Source organism: Vicugna pacos, chromosome 4 (assembly GCF_048564905.1).
Source record: "Vicugna pacos chromosome 4, VicPac4, whole genome shotgun sequence".
Classification (NCBI taxonomy): domain Eukaryota; kingdom Metazoa; phylum Chordata; class Mammalia; order Artiodactyla; family Camelidae; genus Vicugna; species Vicugna pacos.
In genome coordinates, this window is record NC_132990.1 from 6,437,890 (window position 1) to 6,457,187 (window position 19,298).

The following is a 19,298-nucleotide window of genomic DNA, read 5'->3' on the forward strand; positions in this document are numbered from 1 at the left end:
CCTGGCTGCACCTGGAGCACTCAGGCAGAAGATACGTGTGTGGTGGGTCTGATCAAGGAACCGAGGTTGGGGAATGTGCTTATTTGCGGAAGTTACCCTGATTCTACTTAAATCGAATTTTCACCTGAGCTTCTGAAGAATGTGTTCTCACAAATTCTCAGTTAAAGATCTGGGGAAGAAAAAGAAAACAGGAAACTTGGGGTTGGCTGATCCAGCGGTACTCAGGTTTCAGACTGCTCAGCCGCTGGTCGTGAAGTGTAAGCGCTACCCCGAGTCCTAAGATCCTGCAGGGCCTGGGGGCCCACCGCGCTCCGGGCTGGTTGCGTGACCTGATCTGCAGAATCCAGCCACCCGCACTCAGGCCGGGGCTTCAGTTCCCCTCCAGGGGAACTTGAGCTGACTTTTCCAGAGATGCTTTTCTTCACAAAAGACTTTGTTTACCTGCCCATATATAGATATAAAATGTTTACATTAAACCCTATGAATACATTTTTTCTTTAAAAAAATTTTTTTTGGAGGGGAGATAATTGCTTTTCTTTCTTTTATTTATATTTTTTAACGGACCTACTGGGGATTGAACCCAGGACCTTGTGCACGGTGAGCACACCCTTTACCACTGAGCTCTACCCTCCCCCCCATGAATGTTTCTTGAATGCACTGGTCTTTTCTGGTTGCTGTTCTTTCCAGGAATGAATGCAGTGATGAATGATCTAATTCCTATGTGTGATGGAAACCTTTATCCTCTCTTTCACAATAGCCACTCCATTTCCTTCTCTTGGAGCTATGAGCCATTCTAAGGAGATGCTGTCATTAACCAGAAACCAGTTTCCAAAAACAGTGGTGCCTTCCTTTAACCTTGAGTTGATTGTCTCTGTAAAAACCTAGGATTCTGATCTGGTTAGCTAGTGTACCCCATTTCCAGTCTGGAATGTAGCCCTTTATTTAGGGCCCTGTTTTACATAGATTCAGGGTTGGAGTGGGGAGCACACAGAGGGAGGACTCCCGCAGGGTATCCGCACTGGACACAGAGGGAGGACTCCCGCAGGGTATCTGCACTGGAAGCAAGTGCATGAGTCCCTGTCATTTCCTGAGAGGAAGCAAACGGATCTGCTTGTTAAACCAGGATTGGGGTAACCCCGCACCTGGGCTCACATGTTCCCACGGCATTGACAGGTGATGGAGCTTCAGTTTCAAGGCTCTGTGCTCATTTTACAGGGAGAAAGCAGCAAAAGCTGGGATCAGATGATGAGTACAACATGGATGAAAATGAGGCGGAATCTGAGACAGACAAGCAGGCGGCCCTCGTGGGGAATGACAAAAACAGAAACGGTAATTACGGGAGGTGGGGTGGGGCTGGGGCCACCTTTTATTTCTGCTTTCTGGTCCTTTTCTTCTGGAGTGCCCATGCACTGAATCGCTACAATGATACTGTGAATCATCCATCATTTGAAGACTCTGCTCTTGAGAAGCCTTGGAGAGGGGCGGTGGAGGTGAAGGGTGGAGGGAGGGCCATGGTGAGACCTTTCAGGAAGTCCGCGTGTGCAATGTGGGCTCAGGCCCTCAGGAATCGGTGAGGATTTGTCAGTGACGAGTAGGGATTTCCCAACAAAATGATAGGTCACCGCTTCATCACTCCACAGCACCACTTAAAAAGCCTTGATATGTGCACCGAGCTTCCAGGCAATTTTTTATAGTAGCCCTCTGTATTTTTATTATTTAGAATTTTTGAAAAGTCCAGGCCAGTGTGATGATCAGATTCTGGAGTCGTCTATCCCCTTGTGACTGGATTCAGGTTGAGCACTGTTAACAGCTGCGGTCTGTTCCTCTAGCTTCACACCAGAAGGCACTCGGTGGCAGGCTGATCGAGGTGTTCTCTCCATGGCGAAGGCCCAGATTCCCTTTGTAGCTAATTCGTCATCTAGAGGGGGATGCTTTGAAATGGTGTGGCTTTGCTATCCATTGAAAACGGTTGTTTAAATGGTCACTCTTCGTATTTATCAGCGGCCATTCTTTAAGGAGCACCCTCAGCCCCGTGGACCTGCGTTGTGTGCGTGTGCTCGCGTGCACGCACACGCCCTCTTGCTTGTTGTTTTAGTATCACCATGGACTCAAGGTTTCCTTTTTTAAAATTCACTTTTTCTATCAGATTCTTGGTACTTTCTCCATTTTTAAGAGCTCTTTAGATGCTAGGGAGATTGGCTTTATCTGTGATGTAAGTGACAAGTACTTTCTAGCAGTCTGTCTTGGTTTTGCTTGTCTTTTGCCTTGTGAAAGTTTTTAAAGTTTGTATGTCTTTTATGGCCTCTGGATATGGAGTCACAGTTTTCCCATCTACAGTTGAAAGGAATTCACCTATGTTTTTGTTCAGTATGCTTTCATGTTTTCCTTTTGGTTCTGTTATGAAGTAAAACATCCAGAAAACCACATAACACAAAGGAATTATTAGAAAGCGGACACCTTGTAACTGCCCGCTGCCCCCTTCCCTGGTCAAAAGCTAGAACTTGGCCAGCCCTGCAGGGGCCCCTTTTCTGTCGCCTGTCCCATCCCAGCACCTTCCCTCCCTGCAGCAGAAACATCTACCCTGACCTTTCTAGTTGGCATTTTCTTGGATTTCTTTATGGGTTTATCATCCAAGTGGGCATCCCCGACACCAGAGTTTAGTCTTATCAGATGCCCGTTTTATTAAATCTGGTATGTCTTTAAGTCCCCCTCCATCCTTTCTTTTCTTTTTTTTTTTTCAGTCTGTTAAAGAGCCAGGGCCGTTAGACCTGGGATCCCCTGCAGTCTGGATGGTGCTGGCTGTGTTGTCCCAGCGCGTTTTACCTGTGTCCTTCTTTCCTGCGTTCCCTGCAGGTCAGGTCGCAGCCCATACCCAGAGGTGGGGTTCTGAGTCAGTTGCTCGTTTTATAGACAAGTCAGTGGTGCTCATACGGCACAGACAGGGTGAATGCTGCTTTCTCTCTATTTCCCAGTTTTCCCAGTAAGGAATTATTTCCTCTCATCTTCTGAAGGCGACCATTTAAAAATATAAACTGAAGGATTTAAACCTTTTTGACGGGTTTCACTCAGTTGCATTTATTATCGTTTCTGATGTTCACGTTGTCGCATGGCCTTGGGCCGGGGGGCCCTCCCCACTTGTGTCTGAACCTCCAGCTTCCGTCGTCTCCTGTCCTGCTCAGCCACGGCTCCAGTCCACACAGCACTTCTCTCTGAGGGGCTCCACCTGGGAAGGACCCAGAGAGGAGCCCTGGTGGCCAGTTTCAGAGGTTCACGGGCCTCCCCCAGCCCCTTAGTCTTACCGTGGACACTGGGGCCACCTGCTCTGAGGACAGCAGCGACTCTCCCACCCGCCCGGGGGCTCGGGGCAGGGGTCAGCCTGTGGCGGGCAGGGTCCCTGCTGTCCTCAGCTCCATCCGATGCTCCATTGCTTCCCTCTGGTTTCTTCCCAGACGCTGCTGTTCATTGTAACGGCTTGGATTTTGGGGTCTGCAGGACTCCTTGTCATCTAGTTCTGCTGTAAATGTTCTCCAGTTTGAGTTTTTAAATTTAGTTGCTTTATGTAGGGACTCTGATTCAAAAACTGTGGCAGTGTTTCACCATCTTTCCAGAATCCTCTTCTGCTTTCACATTTAACATTTAGGTCTCTTGATTCATTAGATTCATTTCAGATGTATTCAGGGTATAGCACGAGGTGCAGGCACAATTTTCTTTTTCCAAAGGGCTTTCCAGTGGGCCCAGCACCGCCTCAAATCACCGTCAGAGTCAGTGATATGAGGTGCTGCCTTCACCAAACACTAAATTAACATACGTACTTGGTTCTCATTTTTGGATTTTTCTATTTCTCCTCCATCGGTTTCTCTGTTGATTTGCACTGTAGCACGTTGCTCAAAGTATAACAGCTTTTTTTCCCCTTTTTTTTTAATATCTGGCAAGTCTAGGTGCTCTGGAAAATCCCAACCAAGATCTCTTTGAATTTAATGCTTCTTTCCTTTTTGATTCCTTCTTGAATTCAGATTAGAAGTGTATTACATCTTCCACATTCTTTTAAGTGAGTCTAGCATCCTACTAGGTGTTGGCTTCGCAGTGATGCCATGGGATCCTTCATCCCCTACACCCGGGGTCTTTCTGAGGACTTGACCTTGTACCTGCTGAGGCTTTAAACAAATTGAGGTAGGCGAACTAAAGAAGATAAATGTTTTGTCAGCTCTCTTAAGAAAGAATTTTAAGTCATTGTCATTTTAAAATGTGTCACTGAGATAGTTTAATTGTGTAACTGATAGTAATTGAGATAGTTTCCCCGCTTGCTCCAGGGAAATTAGAAGAAAAAGGCGTTAGTTCCAGCTTGCAGTGCGCTTCCAGGGTGCACGAACAGACTCATGCAGCACACGAGAGTCAGATCAAAAATTCTATGAGTGCATATCATATTGTCCATTTTGTAGGACGTGGAGCATTATTTCATGATTTTAAACAATTGTGGGGTTTTTACAGGGTTGTTTTTTTTCCCGTTTTTAGAGCAGGAAGGTAATGAGGTTTATTTATTTATTGTTACTTTTAATGGAGGTCCTGGGGACTGAACCCAGGACCTTGTGCATGGCAAGCATGTGCTCTGCACTGAGCTGTACCCTCCCCAGTGGTGGGGTTTCTGGATGGTTTTGCTCCGCTTCGTGGACCAACCAACAAGGTGGTTGGCTCTACCTGTACGCCTCTTGCTCTCCTGTCCTTGGTTAGGACTGCAGTTCATGTTATAATGTCACTGGGGGAGAGACAGTTCTCTAGATGACACAGTTTCTGGACACTTAGGTCAAATGGGACCTACTTGGGCTGGTTTCTCAAAATCTTTAATACTAGAACTTTGTTTTTGTTTTGTTTTCCCCCTCTTTTAGTTCTTAACGCTGAAAATCAGAAAGGAGACTCGATAAATTTACTTGACCAGCCTGAAAAGAGGAATCAAACACTCTGAATCAAACTGGAATCACATACTTTGTTTCTGAATTGAACAGAGATCACTACAGAATATTCATGAGGGACGGAATACTGTGAAATGCACTAAGTAAACATCTAAAGATGACTGTTGTGGAGTTTTAGTGTGTATTTACTATGTAGGAAAATGAGACCGTCTTTGAGACTGTTTTGGGGGTACTTTTGAAGCGTCTATCTTAAGATGTCAAAGTCGTCGAAATTTGTTGGCTAATAGGTGTTTCATGAGAAGATCCACACCAAAAACAGAACCCAGGCCATCCTTCAGGTGTGGCGCAGACGGTGGCGTGCCACCGTGCAGCAGGACCGCGACGTGAAGGAGGCCCGCCGCGCTGACAGCGCCTCTTCCTCAGTTTGCCCTGGAGTCACGCTCCTGGTGCTGAGCTGGGCAACGGGGACCAGCCCGTGACTTCCACTCTTTCCTGCCGGCACTGAATGGTTTTGGTTTATCCTCCTGTGCTCACTCCTAGTTCTGATAGACAGCAGCTCAGAGCGCTGACTGTGAACACAGACATCACTTTCAATGGTGTTAAAAGCGTCCAAACACAGAGGTGTTCTGTGCGAGAATCTTTAAAAAGACTGCCTGTATAATGGCCCTTGTCATTAATGTGCAGAGTGCTTGTAAGTGACCTGTAACTTGAACACCTGTGATCTGCCCTTGCTCTGCCTTGCTCTGCGGGCAGAGCTGAATCCTCTGTGCTAAGTCAAGCCAGGAGGAGCCGCGTGCCAGTCAGCCCTTTGACACGACAGGGGCCACAGCAGAGGGGACGCCGGCCCCGCGCCCAGGGCCTGTCTGTTGTGGGCGAGCGGCCTCCTGCACTCGTGGGAGAAAGGGGAGAAGGCTGATGGTGAAGGAGAGACAGCAGACAGACTGGGGGAGTTTAGAAAGGCAAGAGAAATGCAGCAGTTGTTTCTGTGTTTACACATTTAGCTTGTGCTCAAGGACTAGCACGAAACTGATTTAAAATCAAAAGTTAATGTAAATCAACTCAAAAGTAAACCTAATTTACACTGATAGCAGTGACATCGGGTCTGACTTAAGTTGGTTCTTAATATTTAAGGTGACAGGCTTTGGCCAGGCTGGTGAATGACCGGCAGCCACGCCGATGACTTTCAGTGAGGCTCTCTGAAGGGTAAGAGGGTGGTGATGCTCACAGTAAAACACATCTCAAGTCAGGATTTGAGATGCAGGGGCCTCAGGTCATTTGATACAACCCTCTCGTCTAACAGAGGGGACGGGGGCCCAGCCAGCCCGGGAGCTGGAGTGCCCGGCCTCACACCCAGCTGTGGACTCTCAGGGCCCCCGGCAGTCGCTGAAGGCAGGACCTGGCTTGCGTTCAGGTTAAGATCTCCACCGTGAATGCTGTATGATATTCCTTTACCCAATCAATAAGATTAAACTTCCCATCCAGAAAAGGCAACTGAAGAAGGACAGAAAGTAGCTTTATGAGGTGTGTATCCCAGTCTTTGTCCAACCTGCCTTGTGTCCTGGTCTTAGGGGTGACAGTCTCTCTTGCTTGTTGGCCTTGATTCACCTCCTGTTTAATCAGTGTGCTGAGAGTAGCTGAGAAATAAAATACTCTTTGCTAGTTCAGCTTTTAAAACTTCCAGTCTTCCCCCTCCCCCCCACTGGATCCTTAATCAGCTTTTAACTGTGGATTTAGGACGGTGGTTTGCCTTCTTAAACCTTCTGTGGAATGAGATGGGATGCCAGTATAAATAGAAATAATAATTTCATCTTCCTGTGCAGAGGCACCAGAAGGCCATTTGTTCAGGAGGTGTGTACTTTGAGCTATTTCTTCAAGCAGTCACGCTTTATTACCACAGGCTTCCCTTGGGATCACAGGTAACCTCTTCCAAGGCAACAATTTAGAGGTGTCATGGTTATTCAAAAAGCAAAACAAAAACCTGTGTGATAAGCATCAAATAGGTATCAGACCCCTGACCTTGGTCTTCTGGGTTCATCCAAAAGTAAGTCAGCATCTGTTCCAGTTTTTAACAGGTACGAACAGTTTGATTCACACCCTCCTGTACTCTCAAGTGCTGTGCAGATGAGAGTGATGGTTCATTTGATCTTTTTTTCCTGCAGGTAGGTCTGCAGATGAAGATTCCCTAAGCAACCCTCGGATTAGATTCCATGAATAGTCTAATCACTACACAGAATATAATTTTGTGATGTAATTTGAGAAATAAACCATTACCTGTTAACTCAGTATGCTGTCGTCGAATAACCAGCTTGATAACTAGCATGCTTCTTTTAACTGGTAATGGGTATTTATCTATTCATAGAACTTGGAATGATGGAATTGTGATTTCAGGGTCCTTTAAGGTCCAGGGGAAATTGGTCTATTCCCACTATGTGTTCTGGCCTAAAAGATTATTATAAATAATAAGTTTATAGTACACTCAACCAACTTTAACACTTGTCATTGAAATGAGTTTGACAACAAACGTGTATTTTAAGTTTCCATTAACTGGGTTATACTAACATTTTTTTCATGTAGCTTAGCTTTTGAAAATGTTCCTTAATGTTAGAAAGTTAGGGAAATGGCTCATGTTGCGTATTTGGATGTTCGTATACTATTTAACTAAGAGGGCAACACTTAAAAGTGTGCTAAGCCACTGTTGCTGAACAACTGGTCTGTGAGATTCTGATAATGTATATACACTGAAGGATTACTCAACGTAGGTATCTTCACAGGCATTAGAAACAGTTTAGTTTTTTTTTTTTTTAATCTTTGTTGGTGTGCCTGCGAAACACGTCTCTGGGAAAAGTTATATGACCTGAAACATTCTCATCTGTAAACTATATATAAACTTAAGATAATGACTTTTTATGAACCAAGTCCCTGGCCCTAACTGAGACAAATGCTTGTTTTTTATCATTATTCCTTAGAAGAAATTTGTATGTTCTAAAGTAGACACAGGCCCTACCGTGCTCACACTTCATACCCCTACAGAGAGTCTAATACTGTGAGGGCTTCCTGGTAAATATCTGACTGAAGTCTAAATAAATGATTGTGACTGATCAGAGATGTGGTCCTAGATAAACTTAATTTTTCATGTAACTGAAGTTTTGCCTTTCAGAACCTTTATGAACGGATTTTGACGAACAAATGCCTTTTTAGAATGAATGCTGACACATGGGAATTAGGATGAAAACTCAAGGCTTAAGAGGTAAGTCAGTCCATGGGAAGCTCCTGATGTTACAGCGCGCTGTGTACTAGTTTGTCTCTCTCAGAGCTGTAGTGAGATGATGGTGGGACCTCCCATGTGACGTATCATGTCTGCCTTGATCCAGAACTAAAAACCTTCACCTCTGTTCTAACTCAGCCCGAAAAGCTGCTACGTTATCAGTCTTTACCATCTGAGTATCAATCAGAAGAGCAGTTCTGTGGCCTTAGCCAGCAGTCTGCAGTTGCCAGTTTTCTCCCTGTAAAGGACAACCTTGGCATAGTCGTGTCCTTGCTCTGGTGTTTTGAGATGTGCTCATTCAGAAGTTATTCTAGAAGTCAGCAGATAATATATCCGTGATCAAAACAAAAGGCTGCAGGTTTGCAGTAGTTGAGAAATTCAGCGTTTGCATAATAACTTTATGTGACCCACCAAAAGCTGACACATTCTCTTTTAAATGGAAGGGGATAGAAGGTGGGGTTAGCAGGACTACTGAACAAAAGCTTAGCCGTGTAAGTGAACGCACAGGTGGTCTGCTGTGAGATCTTAGGTCGTTTCATCTCTTCATAAGCAAATTTGAAAAACACTCTTGGCAGCTGCAGGATGATGACAGTATTCAGTCATTCCAAATTGTATTTTATGGTTCCTTATTGCAAAAGCAACCAGTTCTGGTTCCTTACTCTCCTTAGATTTAGAAGTATGTGATATACCAATTTGTGCTTAGATTGGTTGATTTGTCAAGTATTTTCAAACCAATTTCATCAGCTGAAGCAAACTGTTTATGGGCAAGGCTACCAGACTCCAACTTGCCACCTCCGGTTCCTACTTTCAATTCTTCTGCACTTCTAGTGTCCCTTCTGTTAAAGGGAGCCTTCTGCTGCCTTAGAGGCCTTGTTGTACCTTCTCTGTTCAGTTTTCCAGATGAGTGCCTCCAGGATGTCTTTCCCATCCCATTAGTTGAGCGAGCAGGTTCTGGAAAGATGAAGGCCTTTTTCTCAAGTTTATACTATTGTTGGGAAGATAGAAACAACTAATTACTTAAATCACAACTGAAAAAGCTAAGCACTTTTTAAGGGTATGGCCTAAACCAGGAGAGGGAGGAGCCTTTTCTGTAGATGTAACATTTCAGCTGAAACCTGAAGGGCTTGGTGGTCAGAGGCAAAGCAGTGAGGCTGCAGCTTGAGAAGCCAAGGGGAGGACGGAACCCCTCGTTCTTGGGTGAAGACTGTGTAACTAACCAGAGAACAGTGAATCTTTTATGATCTGATCAGCTCCTCTAAGAATAGGATGGGGCAAGTATGAATGTGGGGAAATCAGTGCTTCACAGTGACTCTGTCTCCCTTACTTCACCCTCCTCACTAACACCTCGGCCTGCTCTCCTGATTCTGCCCCACCTCTTCCAGGCAGTCCTCATTATTGCTCCAGGAACCTCTGTCAAATCCAGTGGGCCCATTTTCGTCCTTATCCTAGGCCTTTTCGCTGTATGTGGCCCTGCATTATTTTCCTGCTAAATCTCCTTTGCTCTTCTGCAGTCATAAAGCTGTAAAATCAGTCTTTTTTCCATCATTTTTTAGCACCTTGAATGATAGTTGCTTTTTTAGAACTTTTAAAAAATCTTTCTGCTTTTCAGATTAGAAACCTACAGTTAAAAAAAAAATACTAAAGCTACTTAAAGGAAAACACCTGGTTCTGTCAGTAATATTACACTAAGAATCTTGCTTTCAGTTGATAGTTAACTTAGGAAGACCCACTCCTGAAAAAAATGGCCTAAGGCGCTCTTCGGTGAGCCCGAGCCGCCTCAGTGGCTCTCACTGACGGCAGGGGACCTCATCAGACAGCAGGTTAACAAGGCCTCTTAGTCTGAGTCTTCCGGTTTGCCTCAGGCTTGGCTGTGTGCCAGACCTTGCTGTCTGTTAGCCTCGTTGTTTCTTTTGATTCTTTCTTCTATTGCCTATTTCCAACCGTTTGTCTCTTTTGTTTGTAACTTTCAGAAATTACCAGCCTGAAACAATGCTGTCTTCCTTCTCAACAAACTAATAACAGAATAGGTAACAACCGATCCATCTGTTTCTTCGTAGCTCAAGTTTCTGTTGTACAGGCTACTTTCCTTCTTCTTTTTTTAATAAAGATTTCTGGGTTCTGAAATTTCAGGATGCCTAATGGCTGTTCCTGGCTGATACACGTGTCACCATTCTAGGTAGAGAGTCTGCTTCAACAGCTGAGAAGAAAGGAGTCAGGAAAGCCCTTGCTCTGCAGCCAGCTCTACTGCAGCAGGCAGGCCTCACTCAGGTGAGCCAGAAGTCAAGGTTCAGTCTCACATTTGCAAGAAAGGTGTCAAATCAGAGTTAAGACATTTGAAACCCAGAACCCCTTTAAGGATAGAGCAAATATCAAACTGTTCCTACCTAGTTTTAAGCCAAGCCAGAAGTCAGTTTAAGGCACAGTGTAGCTCCCCCTGTGGAGGGCAGAAGGGGAGCCCCAGAGCCACGGAGGCAGGAGCCAGGACAGCAGAGCAGAAAGGAATTGGCAGCAAAGGAAGACGGGGGGCGGGAAGGGGGTGCTGGCACTTGCAGGTGAATTTAAGCCAGAGGATACTGGAAAGACCCCATTTGAGAATGTTTCATGGGTTAAACTGAATATGAAGTAATAAAAAGCAGTATGCCAAGTTTAAATGTAACCCTAAAAATGAACAATCTACACATTCTTACCTTTTGAATAATGTCACTAGCAAATATCTTTTTAAAGTACCAAAATTAACAGGTAAAGGATTTTTAAAAAAAATCTATTCTGATATATAATTTAAGACACCTTAACACAAAATCAGTCTCCCTATATAGCCGAGAAGCCCCCTACTACAATCTCTTTTAAATGTATTTTGCCAAAAAGCCCTTGATCTGAAACTTTTGGATAATTTGTGTTTGTTGGTACATGTTAAGATTTGAGTAGTTCAAAGTGCTATTGGTTTTCATCTCCAGTACTGCATTTTTTGTCAAGAAATTTATTAACCTTTACAAACACTATTTTCACTCAATCATTCATAAAAAATGATTTATGATTAAATCTGTAATAAAACCATATAACGTTCATCAATGCACTCAATAAGACCAGTTTCATCCATGGAACATAATAAACCACTTTAAAACAGCAGTTTTCATTCATGTCATATAAGGCTGTCAAATTAAAAGTATTCCTTATAATGGGCTGTTATCCAAGAAAGCCATTTCACCTCACGTCATGTGGTAAGACTGATGGACAGATCCTCTAAGAGTAGAATCTGAAAGTAGATCCCACCCCTTTGGTCACCTTTTCAGTCTCTCAAACAAGTTTCACAACAGGAAAGTATTTGTGAGCAGAGAAATCAAATTCAGGAGGAACCTGCAAAGAAAACAGTCAATCAGTATACCTGACACGTATTCTGACAGTAAACAGAACAGAGACTACTTTAATTTTAGAGCTTCTCATGTTTTTAGAGACAAGGTAGCAAAAAAGATTAAAAAATTGGTTTAATGACAAAAATGTTAAGTCAGGCACTAACCTGGAGGGGAAGATGATTAGCTTAGCTCTAGATTTATGACGGGCATTAGGAAACATGCTGACCGGTAGTTTTCTATCTTCCAAGAATAGTTAACAAAGGAAAATGGACTTAAATTACAGGAAGGGGTCAGGGGTCAGGAATTTTGTTTTAATTCCAGGATTGCTGATACTCCGGAGCAATGAAATGAGTCACTGGTAAAGCAGAGCCGGAGATTGAGGGAGCAAAGGAACAGAAAAGCAATGGGGAGTAAACAGGTACCTATAAGATGGGCAAAAATGGGCAAATGGCACCAAAAATGCCTCAGTGGCCGGCCTCTCACTTCTGCACCACGCTGATGCAGCAACGCTGCCAAGGGGAGCTTACACAGTCTCCCATCTCCTGAGCCACTTACGTCTTTAATTATTGAAGCATTCACTTTTCTAAAAGCAGGTGGCTTTCTAAATACTTCACCCATAAATTTTTTTTTACACATTTCTTTTATTACCTCCAGTCATTCAGTAATCTACATGGAAGGGCAGACTTCAGAGATTTTAAGTCAACAAAATCTGTACATTTCAAGGCAAAGTGGCGAGCTCTACTTTCTGCAGTTGAACCTTGTTTAGAATAGTTTTTATAAGCGTTTTAACTTTTCTGTAATATTTACACATCTGACTGAAACAAAGTGAAGTTTTACAATAATTTAAGACCATGTATTTTCCACACAAGATACTTACCTTAGATTCCTTTTTGTGTCCTCCTGCCAACAACTTCATAACCACAAAGTTGGGTTTGGCAACCTTTAAAATTCTGCTGACCTAAACACAATGAGCAACATAAAGCTATCAAAACATAAAATTCATAGTCAAAATATCCTGATTTATAGATACTAATAGGAACTGGGTACAATATAAGTGTTGAGATTTTATTAAAATAAAGGCAATTTAAAAACATGAACACCATCATACGTCTTTTAGTTAATACAGAACGAACCTGAAAGGGCTACTGTATCTTGCTTTCATCAAAACAAAATCTAACGTTAGGCTGCGGAATCCTGCAAAGACACCACCATAGTGTTTAGGGCATGGACTCTGGAGTCAGGCTGTCCGTTTACAAATTCCAGCTTTGCCACTTACTAGCTATGAAACCTCTGGAAGTTTTCTAACCTCTCTGTTCCTCAGTTTCTTCATCTATAAAATGGGGATATTAATTTACCCATCCTGCAAGGATTTGTTGTGAGGATTGAATTAACATGAGCTGAGACCCATACCTGAAGGTAGTAAATGTAAGTGTTAACTTATTTCTAACAACCATTTGTCTAACAGGCTCCGCCTGAACACACGAGGAACAAGGGAATGGAATACTGCGTTTCTCTCAGGGGGTGTGAGCAGCTAGAAGAAAAGTCCTCCCCTCCCTCTTCTTCCCTGTCTTCACACATGCGCACAAGCTCAGGAACCGCTCCTCCTCAGCTCCAGGTGACACCTCCACCTACCTAGAGGACTGCTGCATTCGGGCATCCAAAAGGCTCGTCCCAAACTGAGCTCCTGACCTTCCCAGCCCTGCTTCCCCGCCTGCTCCAGCCTGTAGTCCTCCCCCCATGGCTCAATCCACTCAGACAGCGCTCAGGCCAAAAACTTCAAAGCCATCCGTGATTCCTCCTCTTCTCTCACCCCACATCCAATCCCTCGGCCAGTCTCACTGGCTAGACAACGCAGTCACTTCCGACCCACTGTTTCACCCGGATTACAGCACCGGCCTGCTAACTGGCTCCCCTGCCTCCACCCTTGGTCCCACCACAGTGGCCAGAGTGATCCTTTAGAACAAAGATCAGATCTGGTCACACCTCTGCTCAAACCTCTCCACAGCTCACCCTGGCATGCACCCCATCCAGCACACAGCCCTTGGCTGTTCCTGAAGTTCTCCAGGCACTCCTGCCTCTGGACCTTTACATGTGTGCACCATTCCCCATGACTTGCTTCCTCACCTTCTTCCAGGATTTGCTCAGAGGCCACCATATTCAACTGTCTAATCCCCTCCACCTCCCTACCTCCTGTAGCATTCGCTGTCCCTACTCCCAGTTTGATTTTTCATAGTACTTATAATCTTCTAATAGTAAATAAGTAAATTATACAGTCTATCTGCCTGCTCTGCCCCGAGGAGGGCCTGGATTTCTGGCTGTGACTTTTCCCTGCTGGAACCTACCACATTGCTTAGGACGTCGCAGGCACTCTATAGTATTTACTGAGTTAAATAAATGAAGTCCACTGAAAGAAATACACCATCCATTACAGGTACCTTCCTTTAATTTTTACACTCCCCCCTTTTATTTTCTTTCATTACATGGTTATAAGTAACTTTAAAAAAGAGTCCTCTCTCTCCTATCCCTGTTCCCTAAGGCACTGAGCAACCCTTCCAAGAAGCAAACGCTGCTGTTAATTCCTCTATCTAGCCAGAGACAGGTTATACTCACAATACTCACACATGTAGTCTTCCTTGGCTTCTTTTGATTGAAAGGGCAGCATACTATAGACACTAATTTTAAACTTGCTTTTTAAACTGCTTATATATCCTGAGGAGCATTCCATTACAGTTCATAAATACCTCCCTTGTCCTTTTTAGGGCTGCAGAGTATTCCACTGCCTGATAAATCATATACCATGTGACCTCAAGATCCCCCTGATGGACTCTGAAGTTTGTTCACCTTTTTACTATTACAAATTCTGCACTAGATACTCTCGTGTATTCATCACTTCCCACACGTGCACATGCCATCTGTAAGATACATCCCAAGCGGCAGCACTGTGGGGCCCAACGACCTGTGGTTTGTCAGATACTGCTAAAGTGCTCTTCCGAATACACTCCCCTAAATGGGCTGTGTTTTACAGGTGACTCACAGAATAAATGCATTTCAATAAAACTAGGAATACAATCAATTAAGAAACTAACAAAAGCCTGAAATTCTACATTTTGCAAGTTCTAAGCTCTGTAGAATGATACTCAAAATAGTCTTCAAAAACAATAGCCTTTGTTTTAAATGGTCAAGTGGAATAAGGTTTTTACTTCCTGTGATAACTGATCTGATCATTTTTAGATTAAGATTTATATAATTATATTTTAATACAGTAAACTATAGATTAAAATTTTAATGGTAACATTTCTGAGCTGTGGATCAATCTGGATCTTATTTCTGTTCTTCCTGCTTACTTTATGGTTCTAAGTCTTAACTTCTCTTTGCACCAATTTCTACATTTCCACAAAGTGGGTATTTACATTACTTCTTTCATCAAATAATTTTAAGTCTGCCAAGGTTAGGTTAGCACAACTATTCGAAATTCTTAGCAGAAACACGCCACGCTTCCCTCTAGAACCGCTGCAGCTGCGGCCTCACCTCATGGTCTGGGTTCGGGATGTTTTCCAGTATCATTTTTGCCTGCTGAAAGTGCTTGCTGGCTGCCACGTACAGCTCTGGAGACTGAGGAGGAGGGCTGTATTTATTGAGGTCAGACATTTCCTAAAAAAAAGATATTATTCAAAACATGTTTAATATGAAAAACCTCTAAAATGACTGTCTGTTCACATACGGATACTAAAGCAAACACTCAGCCTGTCCCTCGTTTTTCCTGTCCACTTCTCAGCCTTCATATACCGCACCTCCGATTATTCTCGTTATTTAAACACCTGTTCATGTTGTGAGCACATCCACCACAGCCGAATGGCTTCTGTACTGTTTAAAACTGCTGTTACCACTTATCCCACTGGTGCAACAACAGTTCCATGGGACTATCTACTTCAACAAAACGGCTAGGTACAAACAGCACATCTCCAAGAAGGTCTAAGACTAAATATTTTACAACTATGTGAAGGGACAGGTTCACCTTGAACTGCAAATAGTGCACTGGTGGTGGTGTCATTACACTGTTGAATGGAGCAAATCTGTGCTCGTATCGAACTTGTTCACTGTCGAGCTCAAACTTGGGTTTTCGTACTTTGCCATCCATGTCAAATGCTACCATGGTCTACGGAAGAAAGAGAAAAAAAAGATGACATCAACATGAAAATATGAACATCCTCATTACTACAGGACACAAAACAAGAAACAGCCGTTGACACACGGTTAAAACAAGGCTCAGAAATCAGAAACAAACAGGCAGAGAAAACAAACTGGCTTTAGTATTCGTTTTGCTGTTATGTGCCATCTTTAATACAGAAAATAGTCAAGTTCCACGTCTAACAAATTACTAATTTTCCTGGTGAAACTGTACCACATGCACATTACTCTTCCGTGCCTAATGCTTTTACAGTAGCTTTGAAACCTTCAAGTAAAAGGTCCTGAAGAAAAAGTAGTGTACCATCTATATTAAAGAAAAGCTTTATACTGCACTGCCCAGGGAAACAGATTCAGTATCTTGTAGTAGTTCATGGTGAAAAAGAGTATGAAAATGAATACATGTATATTCATGTACGACTGACGAATTGTGCTATACACCAGAAATCGACACAACATTGTAAACTGAATATAACTCAATTACAAAAAAAGCACTGGTCCTGTTTTTCAAACAGAAGTCCATGTTCTGTTTTATGTATTTTAATATAAGTTGCCTCAAATCATTTCTTGAATCGCCAAGTACAACTTAAGAGATACTCACTACCTCCTGGAAATGCCTGCTTTGCTTAGGCCATTCACTGGGGAACTTGCCCCCTTCCTAATCAATGCACTTCTAAAGAAATCCAAACCCCACCTCTTCTAAGAAACCTTTCCTGATCATCAGTCAGAACTATTACCTGTGCCACATATATGTCACCTGGCTTGTCATAAACTAGGCACTTGAGACAAGGATCACATCTGATTAGACTTGGTCTCCTCCAATGTACTCAGTACAAGGTATCTGACACATGACAAGGGGTCAACAATTGTTAAAAATCACTAGACTTGGGGAAAAAAGGGTAATTTTCACTAAGCAGATAATGAAAACAAAGGTGAAATTAGAACCTGGAAAGACTCACAGAAGAGAGTTCATTTTATTTAAACTATATAATAGCAATGTAGTTAAAAAAACAACTTACTTTAAACATTCCAGCACACATGTTCTGATATGCCTGGCTCATTGTGATCTCTCGGCTCAATGGGCGAACTGTAATTAAAAAGAAGATCATCCAGACTCCTTCCTCCTCTTGCTTTATAAAACATCTTCCACCTTGTTTGCTAAATTACAATTTCAAACAATTTGTTCCTAAAGGCTAAGTTTTATTTTATGGCCAAAATCAACAAATAGCAAAATACAGTAGAAAGGCTAAACAATAATTGTATTCTCCAGATGGCTAGTACCGTAAGACTTTAGTATGAATTAACTGTAACTTCTTCTGAAGCCATAATACAGAGATGACTTATCCAGGAGAGCCATGGATACGCTCATTTAATGACCTAATCAAACTGTTGAAATTTGAAAGCACTATTTTGTAACGACTGCAGCCTATCTGTACCTTCCCATGAGTGATTAATAGGGGAGTCCTTTGGAAACCTTTCTCTGTCCTCGTGGTCCTTGGGCGGTATGCTGAGATGCTCTGTGACCACCCTTCTGGGCCAACTGTACCGGCACAACTCCAGATCTACTTCCTGCCTGAGCTGTCTCTTGCTGCCTTGATCCTTAACCTATCTTATGCAGCTACTTCTTGTCCTAAGATCCTTTGACAAATGAAGTCGCAAAGAAAAGAAAAGCAAGGAAAGGAACCGAAAAGGTTTGCACCAACATTGTGACTCAGTTTTCACCCTTACACTTTTTGAAGAGAGTATAATGACTCATTCACCCATTCAAAAGCACAGGTAGCTCTCCATCTATCTATCTGTTGAAATTAAAGTGCACTCCAATGTTACTTATTAAGTTTAAAAATAATTTACATCACCTTTCTTCTTTTTCTTTGTTTTTTTACTACTACGGCCTTTCTGCTGCTCTTCCATTATCCTTTCCTCTGCCATCTGAGAGCCATCGGCACGACTTAATGTCGACATCAACCATGCATAAAGGAATTCAGAGAGATACCTTAATGGAAAGAAAATGTTAGTTAATGGTCAATGTCTAAATGAGGAAGCTTGGTCAATACATGCACTGGTACTAATAAAGAGGTTTTTTAATAATGCTTTAAAGGTTTTTTTTTAAATAAGATTATTCAATTAGATAATCACTAGCTTAGATCTGACAAGAAATGAGCATGACAAGTGATTAATTTCCCCTTTCTTGTGGCCATATATGTTGCCGTACAATACAGACAATTTTAATTTCCTATAATGATATGAGTTTTGCAACTTTTCAAAAGATTTCTTGGTGGGGAGGGCTAGGACAAATTAGGGGTATGGGATTAACAGATAAACTATATATAAAATGGGTAAGCAACAAGGATTTACTGTACAGCACAGGGATTTATGCTCATTATCTTGTAATAACCTATAATGGAATGCAATCTGCAAAAGTACTGAATCACTATGCTGTATACCTGAAGCTAACACAATACTGTAAATCAACTGTACTCTAATAAAAAATAGACTTTTTGATAATTACATATATATGTAAATCAAATAAATGTCCATTAAATTGCTTTTACTGTATCAGGTCACATTGCACCTAAACCTATTATGTAAATATTTTATTTTCCTATTAATTATAAAACCAAATAAGAGAAAATAAAAAATCATATGCATTATGCAGAACGAGTCTAAAAAATTAATAATTTGCAGGCTTATAATCTACTTGAATTTATTTAATAAGGAAATGTTAAATAGATTATTCTACCAGATACTAAATTTTCTTAAGTTTAAACTAACCAACAATATTTAAGCCAGAAAAACAGTTTAAATCTAGGATACAAATATATATTCTTTGAATAAAATTAAGGCCCACTACCACATTAAGTGAAAAATCAAAGATTTATAAGAAATGTTACTATGATCAAGTCTGAGGGTATGACGCTTATTCCCAAAATTTTTCAAACAGCTGGTACGGCAAGTTACAATAGTAAAACACATACCAAAAAGAACATTTTAAAGCAAAACAAAAACCAACGAAAAGATACACCTGGAATGACTTAGGTACTGTATTTTAAAGCTAAACTGAGCACTATGCATCCTGGCAGCTAAAGTAAACCAGGAAATATATATTTTTATTTTATTTTAAAAAGCATGTAATTTCATATGGAGAGAAAATTCCTGACAATGAATTTAAGAAAAACATTTATGACAGTATCTTTGTATAGGATATATACACTATCACCACAAAGTGAGGATTTGTAACCTACCTTAATGAGATTTCTCTAGGGAACTAGCGCTACTTTCTACATTTTGACCGACTAACACAGGGACAGGTGAGTACAGAGGAGAGATGGCACAATTCAGGCCTTCCCTGTCAAAGATCAGGTATCTCAATGAGCTTGTGGTGAGTGCCTTATCAGAATGAACACACAGCTACATCCAAGGAGAGTCAGAGTGCTAATATCCATACCAGTGGTTCTCAGTTGTGATCTCGGGACCAGCAGCAGTGTCACCAGGGAACTAGTCAGACATGCAAATGACTTGGTGGGTCCTACCCAGACCCACCAAACCAGGAACTCCAGGAAGTTCCCTTCCCAGCAAGTTGTGTATTAATGT

At 42.2% G+C, this 19,298-nt stretch overlaps 2 protein-coding genes and 1 long non-coding RNA gene across 7 annotated transcripts in view; 2 read left to right on the top strand and 1 right to left on the bottom strand.

Moving 5' to 3' along the window:
- The window catches only part of GOLM1 (golgi membrane protein 1), a 71,099-nt gene extending 65,107 nt beyond the window's left edge, over window positions 1–5,992 (top strand). For both annotated transcript variants that reach the window (XM_072959191.1, XM_072959190.1), the window contains exons 9-10: window positions 1,216–1,329; window positions 4,884–5,992. In XM_072959191.1, the coding sequence (XP_072815292.1) occupies window positions 1,216–1,329; window positions 4,884–4,960 (191 nt within the window). In that variant the 3' untranslated portion in view covers window positions 4,961–5,992. The remainder of the gene's footprint in view (window positions 1–1,215; window positions 1,330–4,883) is intronic.
- A 4,132-nt stretch (window positions 5,993–10,124) lies between these two features.
- LOC107034035 (uncharacterized) lies at window positions 10,125–15,012 on the top strand. Its single transcript, XR_012071841.1, has 3 exons — window positions 10,125–10,440; window positions 11,844–11,940; window positions 12,988–15,012. It is a non-coding gene; the product is annotated as an uncharacterized lncRNA (long non-coding RNA).
- The window catches only part of NAA35 (N-alpha-acetyltransferase 35, NatC auxiliary subunit), an 84,468-nt gene continuing 76,355 nt past the window's right edge, over window positions 11,186–19,298 (bottom strand). For all 4 annotated transcript variants that reach the window (XM_015243529.3, XM_006209239.4, XM_072959189.1 and 1 more), the window contains exons 18-23: window positions 17,564–17,700; window positions 16,727–16,794; window positions 15,538–15,678; window positions 15,051–15,173; window positions 12,400–12,480; window positions 11,186–11,526 (exon numbers count right to left, since the gene is read on the bottom strand). In XM_015243529.3, the coding sequence (XP_015099015.1) occupies window positions 11,467–11,526; window positions 12,400–12,480; window positions 15,051–15,173; window positions 15,538–15,678; window positions 16,727–16,794; window positions 17,564–17,700 (610 nt within the window). In that variant the 3' untranslated portion in view covers window positions 11,186–11,466. The remainder of the gene's footprint in view (window positions 11,527–12,399; window positions 12,481–15,050; window positions 15,174–15,537; window positions 15,679–16,726; window positions 16,795–17,563; window positions 17,701–19,298) is intronic.